This window comes from Strix aluco, chromosome 5 (assembly GCF_031877795.1).
Source record: "Strix aluco isolate bStrAlu1 chromosome 5, bStrAlu1.hap1, whole genome shotgun sequence".
Classification (NCBI taxonomy): Eukaryota; Metazoa; Chordata; class Aves; order Strigiformes; family Strigidae; genus Strix; species Strix aluco.
This window is the reverse complement of record NC_133935.1, coordinates 36,592,969-36,608,192: the sequence shown is the minus strand read 5'-3', so window position 1 is coordinate 36,608,192 and position 15,224 is coordinate 36,592,969. Positions and strand designations below refer to the sequence as shown.

Genomic DNA, 15,224 nt, shown 5'->3' with positions numbered 1-15,224 from the left:
TTTTTGCCATCCTTTTGCAAGTCTTTTTGGATTATCTGTTCTGAAGCTTTTGGAAAACTGTTTCTTGATAGAAACAAATGAAAATTAATTCACCTCTTCTTTTGGCAGATAATTGCATATACTTGGTTAATTCGTTAACAACGGTACCTTCTGACCTAAAAGAATTTGTAGTATTCATTACCTGGTGCTTTGGTTACTTATGCTTCCAGCAATTAGCAAGTAGAAAACTAGTTAATAGCTGAATATAAGCAATCACATAACTGATTCTGGAAGTGTTTTAAATAAAGAACCCCAGAAAAGTCTTCCATACACTATCTTTGAGGGAACTGTGGTTGTTTAGTCTGGAGAAGAGGAGGCTGAGGGGAGACCTCATCGCCCTCTACAACTACCTGAAAGGAGGTTGCAGAGAGCTGGGGATGAGTCTCTTTAACCAAGTAACAAGCAATACAACAAGAGGAAATGGCCTCAAGTTGTGCCAGGGAAGGTTTAGACTGGGTATTAGGAAGTATTTCTTCACAGAATGGGTAGTTAGGCATGGGATGGGCTGCCCAGGGAGGTGGTGGAGTCCCCATCCCTGGAGGTGTTCAAGAGGCGGGTTGACGTGGCGCTTGGGCATATGGTGTAGTTGGGAACTGTCAGTGCTAGGTTAACGGTTGGACTAGATGATCTTCAAGGTCCTTTCCAACCTAGATGATTCTGTGAGTCTAAATGTTTACCTAAACTGTCCATTTTTGCTCCTCGACAGAAAAAAACCACTTCACTTAACACGACTTTCATGGCTTTCAGTGGAAGAGGGGATATTTAACTTATCCTGGGCTTTTTGCCTTTTCAGCTACTCTTTTGTCTCTTATTAATATTGCTGTATAATATAATCAACATTATATATGGTATACTGTTCTGCCCACATTTTAAAGTTGGAAAACAGGCAGAAGAATAATTTAGATTAATAAAGGGATCAGTTTACCATTTATGAAAAAGAAAAAATGAGATTTGATTTGACTACAGCATTGTATGTGTGCCAGGTAATACAGAATTGTTTGATCTGGCAGAGAAACATAAAAATCCCTATGGCTGGAAATTAAAGCCAGTCATCCAAATTTGAAATAAAATGTTTTCTTCACATTGAGGATGATTAGCTATCAAAACATGGCAATAAAAATAATGATCCAAATTTACAGTATAATAGTAGACCCCCCATCTCCTGAACAGACTTCGTGAAACACATTATATTTGCTATAATAATCTGTTTGGATGATTCAGGTACAAATAACTTCAAATACAGAGCTAAACTTTTTAGAAGTACTACAGCAATTGGAAGTTGGTAAAATATGATAGGATTTAGTGTGTGTTAAGTGCACTTAAAGAGGGAAAGCACAATTGCTTTTCTTGACTGCAGCAAAAATCCTTTTGCTAGAAATATGTCATATGCTTCTGAGTTAATACAGGTCTGTGGATATGCAATGGGATACTTCTGTGTATCATTACCATGATTTTCTTTTCTAGAGCTTCAGGAAAACACAGTTTCAATTTTTGCTACTTCATATATCTTGGTTTAGGAAATGCAAGGAAGAGTTGCAAAAAGTAGCTCATCACACCTTAGTGGTACTGCTGAAACCAATTGTGAGTAATTACTTAAACCAAAAGAGGTTTCATCAAATGTGTCTTGAAGAGATGCCCTGGAGGTCTCAGATGAATATCTACCTGGCAGTTGCACACTACAACTTACTTAAAAAGAAACTGGAAGAGCAATATAACATTGGAATTTGTGGTTCACAGCATCTGGACAGGTACATCTTACTGCATTATCAGTGATTGCTATTAATATAGATTACTGTGTTATTGCCATTAATGCAAACAAATCTGAATTACGATATCATTGGTCAATTTGTCATGTGAACAGTTCAGCTTTCAAATGCAAATTGATTTACTATGTAACAAGTTTTGCTTTCCATCATATGGCCAGTGACATGCACATTTTTGATTGCTCACTTGACTGGTCAGATGAAAGTTTTGAAATATACTACACTGTGCTATTTTTTGGTTCCTTACAACTTTTGGCTATTATTCATTATTTCTGATTCCTAAAGCTGCTGGAAAGTAATCAAAACTCACTTTTGAGAAATTAAATTTTGTATGTGTATATCAAAATCCTTTTTAATATTATATCTGGGGTTTTTTTGTGTGCTTTCTTCTTTTTCTCCCATTCTGCAGTTACAATATTTTGGATCCTGAAATATTCTCATTAAATAATTCTGGCACTGTAGTAGTGAGAGAAGCCATAGAGAATAACATGAGAACACCAATTTCTCCTCTCCTTAAAAAGTCAGGAATGACTGAAAACCAAACTTGTAAGAACTTTTAATGGAATTAATTTCAACTTATCTTTTTGTTTGTCTTAATTTCTATCTTCACCTCCATCATTAGTTCTCCACATCACCTTTGGAAAAAAACTCATGCCAATTTAAAGATAAGATGTTTCTGGATTTCAGAAGTGTACTCTGTATTTTCTCTTTTTGGCATACCTAGTATAAAAGAAGTCATAGTCAATAATGGGGCATTTATAATAACTCTGAGCATTGTTTATTGTATTGATAAATGTTACTTTTTATAAGGTGGTTATTCTTTATCCTATACTTTAGTAACAAGTTTATAAATTCTAATAAATTAGTGATACTAGCTTTTGGTTTGCAGAAGTCACGCTACCTAAATGTATTAAATTGATAATATTCCAGATTATTCTAAATGCAATGATAATTTTCATGAGTTTCTGTCATTGTTAATTGGTCTGTAGTATTTCCTAACAGTTTCCTGGGTCATTCTGTAAGTCTTTCTTAAAATTATAAACTGAAGTTTATTATTATCTTTCAAATTTTAAATAGAATAATTTAGGATTCTTTCTCTACTGCTTGCTCCCCAGTGTTTTCCTGTGGCAGAGGCTACCTCAAGATCAATTTTTTAATTTCTACCACTTCTGCTGCAATTCTCTGTCTTTCATGTTTGACTGTTCTCTTATCCCAGCTATTTTCAATAATATCCTCTGAGGTTTCAGTAGGAGCCGGAAGGCTCCTGTTTGTAATAATTGTGAAATATAGGACTTTGATTACCTCAGACATTGGTGATAACATACAAGTCAACACAAAGTAGTCTGCCTAGCCACCATAAGTTCAAGAAGTCACAATCCTGATCTTTTTAATAGCGCTTCAGGGGACACATTTTTGCCACAGCTGTAGAGAGCAAATTTCTCCCATCATTCCATGTAGGACTTCTTTAGGTAGGAATCAACCATCCTCTTTGCCTTTTCCAAGGAGGCGTGACAAAAACTAGCAGTTGAATTCACTGGTTCTCTTTGCAACACCTCACTTTTAGTTATACTCTTTTGTCTTGATGGTAACAAGTTACTGAGAACAGAGTCACTGAAAGTTGCTGAAAACTAATGAAAATCTTGTTTACTACCTCCTAGCCTTTGCAGCAATCCTGAATGAAAGAATTTCATGAAGTGTGTAGTTTGCCATAGAGTTCAAATACTGTTTAGCTTGAAATCAGCTTCTGCCTGAAACCTATAGCTCAGATATTACAGCATCCCACTACCATGAACCTTTGTGTTTCCCCTTGGAGGATATTTGATATTGAATAAAATAATGAAGCAGTTCTACACATACCACAGAATTTGTCAGAAATCTTCCCTTCTTCCTAACTTCTCCTTTTAAGAGGCCTCGGTTTCAGAAATGTTCTTGGGAGCTTGCCACCTGGTGATTTCTTCCTAAAACTTAACTTCTGTGAGGGTTGTGTTTTAGCTTTGAGGCTGAAAACTATTTGGTACACATTATTATTTTGGTCAAACTTTTCTTTATCCCTGCTTCTTCCAGTGCTTAAGTAAAAGCATCTTATATTTTAAATATCATAACCTTATAAATATGATAACCTTAACACTGGCATTTCCTAACATTTAAGTATTTAGCTGCCACAGGAAAATCCTAGCTGGCTGATAGTATTTTCTTTTTTATTTTTTTTTGAGAACTTTAATTCATTTTTAACTACTGAACTTTTTGTCTTCAGGTACAGATAAATCTTCTGAGCATAGCATTAAACTGAGTGGAACAGATACTTCTCGGACTCAAACAACAAACGATACGGAAATATCTGTCTCTCATTCCCCCAAAGAATACAACCAGTTTCTGTCAAATACCATTTTATTGGACCATTTTACAAAAATCTTTTTGCATTTAAGAAGAGCAGTGGTAAGATATGCTTTCTTATTAAACATTTTATTACTAAGCATTGCATTACAATACTTACTCTTTTTACATTAAAAAAACCCACACTTCAGAAGCTTCAAAAAAAACTTGGTGGGAAAAAGCAATGATTTCTCTTCTTCTGCAAAATGTCCAAGTATAGTATATAAAATGTCAGACATATCACCTATCATAGTGTATATTTCTATCAAACATACAACAAATTATATGAATGTTTTATTCTTCATTTAGGCTTTGTAACTTTCCTTCTCATTTTCGTTAAATCTTTCTGAAAATACTTGCAGACTTACCTTTCCCTTTACAGGTATTAGTGAATGCCTTGGTAGTATAAACAGAAGGACCAGTGATTGAAAGGAAATGTAGACTGACTACTCTTCCCATAAACCCTTCTAAAACCAAGTAAAAACACATGTATAGGTGGTGTGAATGAATTTTTATTGCTTATTATCACACAAAAAGCAACAATTAAATTCAGTTATAAATTAGTGCCTCTATGAAAATTTCCCAATTAAGGTTCTATAATGTTTTATATAAATTGAAATATTGAATGATCTGTTATTAAGGATGATCCATAGTCTGTATTGTGGTTTGAGGCCAGAGTGCAACTGAGCACCATGCAGCCACTCACTCACCTCTTTCCCCTCAGGAATGGGAAGGAGAAAATAAAGCAAAAAGGCTTATGAATCGAGACAAGGACAGGGAGAGATGACTCACCCATTATGGTCATGGGCAAAAGACAGACTCATTAGGGGAAGAAAAAGAACATCACTTTAATTCAGACACTAACAACACTTAACAGTAGGACAGTGAGAAACATTACCGCATCTTAAAAACACCTTCCCCCACCCCTCCATTCTTCCTGGGTTCAGCTTTTCTCCTTGATTTCACTACCTTCTCTCCCCTCCAGCAGCACAGGGGGGCAGGGGATGGGGGGGTGCGGTCAGTCCCGCTGCTTCTTCCTCCTCATGGGAGGACTCCTCGCACTCTTCCCCTGCTCCAGTGTGGTGTCCCTCTTATGGGAGACAGTCCTCCACAAATCTTCTCTGACATGAGTCCTTTGCACGGGCTCCAACTCTTCCCAAGATGTTCCAGTGTGGGTTCCCACTGTCTGTTGCAGTCCTCCCAGCACCAAACTACAACAGCAGGAGCTTCTTCCCACAGAGTCCCAGCCTTCTTCAGCCTCAGTCACCTGCTCCAGCGTGGGGTCCTCCACGGGCTGCAGGTTGGCATCTGCTCCACCAGTGACTCTGTGGGCATTAGGGGACAACCTGCTGTCTCACCATGGGCTGCAGGGGCAGGGGCACCGGCACACCTCCCCCCTTACTCCTCCTTTCTTCAGTTGACCTCCAAGTTCACAGAATCACAGAATCATCAAGGTTGGAAAAGACCTTGAAGATCATCTAGTCCAACCATTAACCTAACACTGACCATTCTCAACTACACCATATCCCTCAGCGCTATGTCAATGCAACTCTTAAACACCTCCAGGGACGGGGACTCCACCACTGCCCTGGGCAGCCCATTCCAACGCCTAACAACCCATTCTGGAAAGAAATGCTTCCTAATATCCAGTCTAAACCTTCCCTGGCACAACTTGAGGCCATTCCCTCTTGTCCTATCGCTTGTTGCTTGGTTAAAGAGACTCATCCCCAGCTCTCTGCAACCTCCTTTCAGGTAGTTGTAGAGGACAATGAGGTCTCCCCTCAGCCTCCTCTTCTCCAGACTAAACAACCCCAGTTCCCTCAGCCGCTCCTCGTACGACATGTGCTCCAGACCCTTCACCACCTTCATTGCCCTTCTCTGGACACGCTCGAGTAATTCAATGTCCTTTTTGTAGTGAGGGGCCCAAAACTGAACACAGTAATCGAGGTGCGGCCTCACCAGTGCTGATTACAGGCGTAAGCAGAGGTTCGCATAGGTGTCCTCCTCACAACTCCTCCTTACAACTCCCCACAACTCCTCCCAGGTTCCCTTTCTTAAATACGTTATTGCAGAGTCTCAGCCATCATTGCTAAGTGGCTTGGCCTTGGCCAGAGGTGGATCCGACTTGGAGCTGGGGGAGCTTTGAGAAGCTTCTCACAGGGGGCCACCACTATAGTCCCCTCCCCAGCTACCAAAAACCCCCACCACACACACGAACCCAGCACAGACTGTAACTTTGAAAGATCATTCATACCTAAGCTTTGCAATAAAAGAATGAAGCTCTTAATTTATATGTTTCCAAAGTTTAATTATATTTTGAATTGTATGCATAGGTTCTTGCTCACCGTGGTGGCCACTGGACATTGCTTCAGAATGCTTGTCGAGAACTTTGGAACTATACCCAAGAATTACAACTGATTGCTAACCATTCACATTCCCATATGGATGCATTTCCTATTAACAGGGGTTTTCTTAGGAACACCATCTGGTTGCCATTTTATTTGGCATCAGACATGATCATTGACATGGTAACTGAACTACAAGCAAGCAGGTCTCTTAAGGTAAAAATTATTTGTATTAAGACAGTATACTCTTTATTATCACATCTTCAGTAGAGATAGTTTTCTTTCTCTTGCATTATATTCTGATATCTCCAAGTTATTCTCTGTAACATGTTCTTAGAGGATTACAGTATTTTCTAATCTTTATAATTTGATTTGTCCTAAAACCAAGTTTGAAAATAACTGTTGGAATAATGTTTCTTCACTGTAGATTGTGGATCCTGAAGGAGACTTCTGCATTCCCAGCTGTTTAGGAGGTATTATGGATGAGAATGGTGGTTCTAATCTCCATCCACAGTCTCCCCTGGATGATGTGAATGTGGTTGACTTGAAATGGATATGTAATCTGATTCTTAAAACAATAGAATTGTTATATCAAATGAAGAAGTGGGAAGCACTGGTACACATAGCTGTACAATTTAACATATTTACACAGTAAGTTACACCAACTCTAACAGAAACTAAAAGGAACATTATATAGTGAAACATACTGTTATTTTGCTTAATTACTATACTTTGCTTTTTTCAGTGAGAGATACACAGAACAAGTGAGTCCGCTGCTGGTGTATGCTCAGAGGCAGCTGCTGGAAAGGATACAGAAATTCAGTGGCCCAGACACCCATGAATCTCACTTCATAAAATATCTGTCTGAAAATGCATATAAGGTGAGCCATAGATTTATTTTTTGGGCACTGATTCTTAATGTGACCTAAATATGGAGAAATACTTTCCCTGATTAGATCAATATGTTTTTTCATAATGTTCACAAATAGTAAATTATAATAAATTAATGAACATGATTGAAGTGCATGAAAATGCTTGTATGACATGATTCCAGCAGCACCAGAGATCTGGACTTGATGACCCAGAGAACATTTCTTCCTTGCATAATGTACCCATTCCATATTATGACCCTAAATCTAATTTCATGTTAGTTCTTGATGCCAGTCTTTTAACCTGAAAACGTTTATTTGGATATTGCTCAATCTTTATGATTAATTAAAATTAGATACAAAGAGATTGCTTTGTTTCTGCATTGAAACACTGCTCCTAAAGAACAAAATTAATCAAATTGACATAACTCAAACATTTACAATACCAATAAAAAAAATTGAAAAACTTGATCACCAACAAAAACCACCTAAGCTGCTCAGCAAGTTCCTCTCATTAAAAGCCATGGCTCTATATATTTAGTAAACTGACATTGCGGCTTGGAAATTTTTCATGGAATTAACTATTAAAAATTGGGATTTTCCTTTTTTTAACGTAAGATTTATTTCTAAGAATTTTTTCTAAAGTCAGTCACATAGTTGATATTTTTAATATGTTTCTATTACTAATATAAACACAGGACTTGAAGGAGAGGGGTGTAAGTGGGGTTTGGAATTCCAAAGGGGTTTGTTCTCAACATGAACCTGGGGTTCAGCAGGCACTGCCTTGCCTAGAGACAGCACACTGCTGCCCAGGGCTTGCAGGAACTCAGAAGGCACTCCTGGCTTGCAAAGGGCAGCTGAGGTGCTCTATCTTGTCTCTCTGTAAGGCTGTTTCCTGCAGACTTCTTTCAGGCCCTGCTGGTCAGAACATGGTTCTTTGTCTAAAAAAGGGCAGTGTGGCAAACCACCACATACCACTGTAATCTGAGCAATGTGGGAAAGTAATCATAGTTTTGAAAGACAATTTACAGAATAAAGACTAATGTTAGTTAATATTAATAAGGATTGTTCAAAAAAGACATCATCAAGTTAGAAATTTGGAGGGTATGGCTACATTTCACAATGCAGTGCCATTTAAAGTGTCTAGAACTAGCCCTGAACTGGTTCTTTTGCTTCTGAAGTGGTGTAGTTACATTAGCAAAATAAAATGTCTGTGCTGAATTAGCCCTTTACAGAAGTCTGGAAGTTTGCTTCTCTGACAGGGTTAGACTGCTTCTGTTATTTGCTTAGAGCTATTTTGTATACCCCTATGCAGCATTACATTGTGCTTTACAGGTGGTGTGCTCTTTTGGCATACTTACACTGACAGGTTCTTTGCAAGCATGCATTTATCCAGGCAAAGAAAGGTGGAATATTTGCTGAACATCAGTGAGTTGCTCATGATTATGGCAAATACCAAATAAGATACAAGTTTAATTCATTAACATCTAAACACTTATATGTTATATCCAATATTTAGGTGTTGTGAATGTTTCACCTCTTACTGACAAGGGTACTAGTTATGGGTCATTGGAATCTTTGTAAATAAGTCCTCTCTCATTTTATCATATGACTGAGTATTTAGATTCTTAACTTTAAGCACCAAACATTGATTTTTCTGAATATTATTCAGTTATCATGAAACAAAACTTGCTTTTTAGATGAGCTGCAGAAACTACATAGGGCAGAAATTACAGCTGCCTGTTGCCCATTCTGCTAGTGAAGAGATTTTTCCTGGATGCTTTTTCTATCCTGAGATGAAAAATGATTATACAGGTCAGAGCACCTTTCCTTTTTTTCATATTGGATATTTTTTTTTTTGTTTTCCTCCTTATCATAGGTCTTCCACTGCTCCTCTAATCTGTTTCTTTTAATATAAACTCAGTTTTGTCTTCAAATTATTATTGATATTTTGGATGGACAGTAATGTTGTCAAGACCTTTCCAAATATATTCAGACTATATCTGAAAGCAGAGAAACGCAGTTGTCATCCAGATACCAGATGACCTACAGTATGTTGAGTGAGCTTGGTGGTCTTTGTCCCATTTTCCTTCAGTATGGTAGGATATCCAGCAATATACCCAGAAGTTAATGTGAACCTGCACTGTTATCAGTAGAATCAATAGAAAAACTGAAGTGAAATATAAGGTGACAAAACACCTCTTTTACCCACAGTTTTTCTTCTCAGTCAGGATCATGTTATAGTCATTAATGGAAGTTTGTAAAGCATGGTTCTTCATATCACAGATATTTCAACGCATTGCACACCAGACTTTGTGTTGAATTCAGCTGAGGAAAGTCATTAAACAATAAATAATGCTGTATGTAAGAGAAATAGATAATATTATGCATTCAGAGCAGAGAGCATGCCAACTCACAGGTCTGGTACATAGAAGCTATAGTAATTGTAGTAAATAGGATCAACAGTTGTAGTAAAAGATTTTTTTCCAGACTTAAGATTCCAGAATTCAGAGCAGATTGCTGAGCTGAGGCATGCCCAGGGCAGATGGAATTTAGGGAATATAGATATCATGTGACAACTAAAATGTAACACTGAAAAAGATATGAATGCTCAGAAGTGTTCATGGTGGTTAATAATTTTGCTTTAATTAATAATTCAACAGGAACCACAGGTGACAATTACGTTAATATATTTTAGTTTTGAGGTTATGGACTTGTTCAAATATATGTTTTGCAGGGTGATTTACTAAAAGTATATATTTATGTAATGCAAAATTGTTCTCCATAATTATTAATTCCTCTTAGATCGCAGTCAAGCAAAAGCCCTAGTTTATGTACCTCTTGATGTGAATGATACACTGAAATGTTTTAGAGAAACTCTACAAAAATCTAAATATCACAGCAGAGCACTGAGACACAGCAGAAAACTACTTTCATTGTTTCTTGCACACACACAAGGTGAGTTATTTATTCAAGTGTTTCTCACTTAATAAAGTGTGTATGTGGTCAAAATAGTGAAGAGTGAAAGGAATAAATTTTTTTTAATTAAAGTTTTAGTTTTTATTGACAATTAGAAAAAACATAGAATATAGAGTTATATATGAAGTTCTGTAAGCACAAGCTCTAAGCCCGATTTCCTATGATTTGTGCCTCATGGTTGGATGATAAATTTTTTTTCATGCAGCTGTATTACTTCTCTGTCTGCAACCAAACCTCTGTCAAGGGACTGGCTGCCACATCTTCCCAAGTTTATTTTCTCTAACAGAGCACATATTTTCATTTGGTTGCACTGACCAATGAGATATGTCCAATGAGTTTAATTAGGAGACACATGGACAGAATCATAGCACAGGAAACCAGATAAAAATAGGGTACACAGGAATTGTATATTTGTTTGAGTAACGTGGTGTGGAAATATTTGTGGTGCTGGAAATAGCATAATACTTTTCCAAACTGATCATATAAATCATTTTTTCTGGTCTAGAAAATGCCGGAAGAGCAATCAGCAGTCATATCTCTTCAAATAGAAGGCTGGAATTTAATGTGGGAGCTGAACTGATGTTTCTACCAACACCACATAACCTTTCTCAAGAAAAATTTAATTTCTCCAGTATGGTTGAGAGTAAACCAATACCACAGTCACAGCTTCCAGTAATTATCTCTTCCTATGAACAAACAATTGGTAATTTTTTTCATAAATTTCTGTTTACAGCTAAGATGTAATATCATTCTGCCTATCCGTGTTCATATATGTTTATTCCAGTGTTATTTTCCTCTGTCAGACAGCTATAACTGTCTGAAAGCTGATTTTCAGAAATACACAACCTTCTTTCTGTTGATTCAGAAAATTTGCATTAGATCCTAAACAAGACACTAGTTGGTTCATAACCTCTACAGTTATCTCATCTTATGAAAAAGCATTACTTCATTGGTGTTATACTGATGAATCCCAAATTAAAAATCTGCTGTAATGTTTAGCAGATTAATTTTAATTCCATGATAGTTTTTTTTTTGGCAAACAGACCTTTCTGATCCTGTGCATTTAAATATGAGACCTAGTTGCTTGGCTTCCATCTTACATTCTAGTATGGCTTTATTCATACAGTTATAGCTCAGCATTATTACCTGCTTTTGCTGTCTGACGAAATAGGTGAAGTGTCGCAGGTCAAAAGATGCTGTAAGTGGATTTGTTTGAAGTAAGGGATCCAGAAGCAAGCCAAGGACAGTGCTACTGTGCTGTATGCAGGCAGTTTTGTTCAGCAGGGCAAATGGCCTGCTTCCCAGTTTATCTCTTGAGGAAGAAATTTGAGAGGTCTGAAAAAACAAAAATACAAAACCTTAGGTAAACAGGTCCATAAATAAATCCTACTCTTGCTTTTAAAGTTAGTAGAAATAAGGAATTGTACATTTGAAGTTAAAATATACAAGCCTAATAAATCTTTCAAAAAATATTCATGCATTGAATTACATGTGAATGCATGTCTACTTCTCAAGCAAAATTTGTTCAAGATTCGGTAACTGATTTAATGATGTGACAATATTTGCTTCTAACTGATTAAAAATTAACAGGAATCCTTGAAATAAACAACCAGAGAGACCTCAAGGTTCAGGCTCTACATGAACTTGGAAATCTTCACTTTTATGCTGGAAACAAAAGGTACAGAGTTATTGGATTAAAAAAGAGCATTGTTTCATTTTTTTCAATTGGCATTCATATACCCTTCAACTGTCTTGTAAGTTCTTGTGCTGTCCTCAAGTCCACATAACTTCTTTCCTCTAACTCACTATTAGCTATATTTTGAGAGGCTTTTTTTACAGAATTGTTTGTTTTTCTTAGCTAGCTAATTGCAATTAAGCAAATTAATTAAGCATCTGTATATGTTTTTAAGAAATAATATATATTGCTTGACAATTTAATTTTAATATAAGTCCCAATAAGTCTGTTGACCAGAAATGCTATCTTTTTGTGTTGTAGAAACTGTATTTCAGTTTTTGACCTAATCAGAATTAGTTATATCTCAGGCAATAAAGGTAAAATGAAGTGAGCCTTATCTTCCACTTTGGAAAATGTCAGCAATATGATGAGAACATTTTTATGTGTTACAGAGCTGCTTTTAAATATTGGTGTCAAGCCCTTGATGAAACACTTAACATGGCTGATGCTCTTAAAAACTGGCAAGAGTTAGGTCTTCCAAAAAATTCTACAGACTGTTTTGCAGATGGAAGATCGACTGATATTAGTCAGAAGTTTCTTTCTCAGGCTGGAGTTTGGGGATGTTTACATGCAGCAGTCTTAGTGGCTAAGATAGCTCAGTAAGTATTTTATCTATATATGTATTTCTTTCATATTTTAAACAAATTGCTCCTCTAGGACAGTAGGAAACTTGAAATTAATTTAAAACCACTAATGAGTAGCTATAAAAAAGACTCATCAAAAGCAAAGGAATTTTTCCTTTCAGGAAGAAAGTTGCTATTTTGGAGAATATTGTTTGTTCCCTTTTCTTGAGTGTTCATCTTTGATCATAATTGCAGCTGTATATTATATGGAGAGATCACTGAAATAAAACAAAATGCTAAAAAGTCATAAGCACAACGATTTTACAGTCATATTGATTTTCAATTGAAATATCACATCTCCCAAGTCATTGCACATATTAAATATTAATGTATCTTGAGGGCAGATTTACTGCCTAAAGTACTCATTTTCTGGTGAATTACAACTAAATGAAATTTGAATTACTGTATTAAAGTCTACCATCAATAAATATTTCTGTCCAGTACTCCTTGACTGCTGGCAGAACACTATGGATGCAACTCTGAGCTGTTCCTCAATGTATTGTTCTATATAAGAATGAACAAAATATAAGATTTAGAGATACCTAAGCCAGCTCTGAATGACCTTAGAAGCATTATACCTGTGAAAGGACAGAGCTTCATCTGAGTAAACTGTCTTACCTGAGAAGCAGGTCATATTAATAGCCCTGCAAAATATCTGTAAACCAAGGTAGCTTTGAGAGTATCAGCATGGGTATTTTAGGATCAAATGGCATTGCCACACCCCAAATTATCACCCAAGAGGAAAAGGAGTCAGTTTAAGTTGATTCTAAACCACAGCTCTTCTAATTCTGAGATGTGGTTCAGTCTCAGGTCCAATTAGGCAAACCCAATCCCTAGCTGCTTTTAGGTGCTTGTGGCACATGTTTGCTGCACTGTATATTATCCCTTTACTGCTAATATGTCCATTCCAAGTCCTGGCAGGGATGTGGAGAGAGCTATCCTCTTGGCTTTTCCCTCAGGCAGATCTTTTTTATTCAGACCTGACTTGGGCTGTTAATCATCTTTCTCTTGAGTTGCTCTTTCTAGAGCAACTTAGTCTCAGGCTGTAAAATGCAGATTAAAGGATTCCAATATTGTATTAAAGGATTTCTAATATTGTAGATCAGAGGAGTACCCCACTACCAGGATGGTTTAATGCTCTGATGAGGTACTGTGTGGAAGTCATTTAATCTAGCTAGACACCTACCATGTGAAAGTCCTAGTGCTAGTTATCTTATGCTTCCTTTATGAAAAGAAATACACTTTAAGGTGTGAGTTGCTTGACCTGCTTTATCTTTCTAGTTTTGTACAAGGTGAATTTTGCATTTCGATTGCCTGTTTCTCTCCTTTAACTTTAAAGAGAATCTAGGCAACTCCCTTCATCTAGGTATGTCTTTGGTCAAACGCTTCACTCTTTGCATGGCATGGCTGAGCACCTATTTATAGAACAGGCAGCTGTTTAGAACAGGCAGCTGTTTTCCAATATGGAAAATATCTAGATTGTGTTAGTATCATTATTATACTAGATAAAAAAAAGAGCTTGAATAATTTATATTGATGGGCACGTTCATATTTCTTATTATTTTTTGTACTTTAGGTATACAACAACATCAAAGATAAGATTAAGAACTAAATACTGCTATTTTTCTGCTATACTTTTTAAGGTAAGAATACAGTTTCAGGTAGAAATTCACGAAGTTGACAAATTGCTTCTAAGATTTAAATCTCAATAACCCTCTATTAAAATATGTCTCTTTTCATTTTGATTATAAAGGAAAACTGGAGAGCAGAGGTAGTTGACAATTCATGCACATTAGGCTAGATGTTTTCATTCTCTGTTTTTTAATGTTATTCCTGTATTATAGTCTAAAAATTATCACTTCAATAAGAGGCTAGTGTCTCAGAGAAATAATGAAATACTGAAAAGTGAAGATGGCTAAAATATTTGGCAGTCAAATATATTTTTCTTCTCTTGAAGTGTTCTGCTCAGGAAGAGCTGGATGGCATCAACAATAGCAGAGTGCTCTTTGTCAGATCTGTACAGAGTCTTCACAGATCATCATAAATTTTCAACCAGGAAACAGACTCTTTAGAAAAAGAAATTTTTGAATGTTTTTAGCATTGAAAGATACTGGTTTGTAATACTAAAATCTCAGCTCTGTAAGAAGTTTGCTCTAAAAATAGAGGATAGTCAAAATGATCTAGTTTCATTTACAAAGAAAATAAGATCATTAAAATTAAGTTTGCAAACTTTCAGAAAGCAACTATAGAGGGAAAAAAGGGTTTCAGTTTACTTTTAAAAGGAAGTTTTAAGATGCCAGTAACAAAAGTGATACAGGATAAAGAACTGCAAGTATTCTGCCAGACATACTCCACTGGGATCAATGCTTACTCATCCCAGTAGAGCATCAGGAAGTTAGTTGGCTTCTTCCAAAACAAACCAATGCCACTTTCTAACAATTTATGCCAGCCGTGGTTGTGACTGTGTGACCTGTGCTAGGCCACATTTAAAACCTCAG

The 15,224-nt window shown here is 36.5% G+C and overlaps 1 protein-coding gene across 1 annotated transcript in view; it reads left to right on the top strand.

The window, feature by feature from the left end:
* The window catches only part of CFAP54 (cilia and flagella associated protein 54), a 127,163-nt gene that overhangs the window by 62,905 nt on the left and 49,034 nt on the right, over positions 1 to 15,224 (top strand). Inside the window, exons 34-45 of the mRNA XM_074825411.1 lie at positions 1,557 to 1,787; positions 2,212 to 2,348; positions 4,057 to 4,238; positions 6,509 to 6,736; positions 6,948 to 7,171; positions 7,266 to 7,401; positions 9,090 to 9,204; positions 10,195 to 10,347; positions 10,874 to 11,071; positions 11,959 to 12,046; positions 12,496 to 12,702; positions 14,303 to 14,369. Coding sequence (XP_074681512.1) covers positions 1,557 to 1,787; positions 2,212 to 2,348; positions 4,057 to 4,238; positions 6,509 to 6,736; positions 6,948 to 7,171; positions 7,266 to 7,401; positions 9,090 to 9,204; positions 10,195 to 10,347; positions 10,874 to 11,071; positions 11,959 to 12,046; positions 12,496 to 12,702; positions 14,303 to 14,369 — 1,966 coding nt within the window. The remainder of the gene's footprint in view (positions 1 to 1,556; positions 1,788 to 2,211; positions 2,349 to 4,056; positions 4,239 to 6,508; positions 6,737 to 6,947; positions 7,172 to 7,265; positions 7,402 to 9,089; positions 9,205 to 10,194; positions 10,348 to 10,873; positions 11,072 to 11,958; positions 12,047 to 12,495; positions 12,703 to 14,302; positions 14,370 to 15,224) is intronic.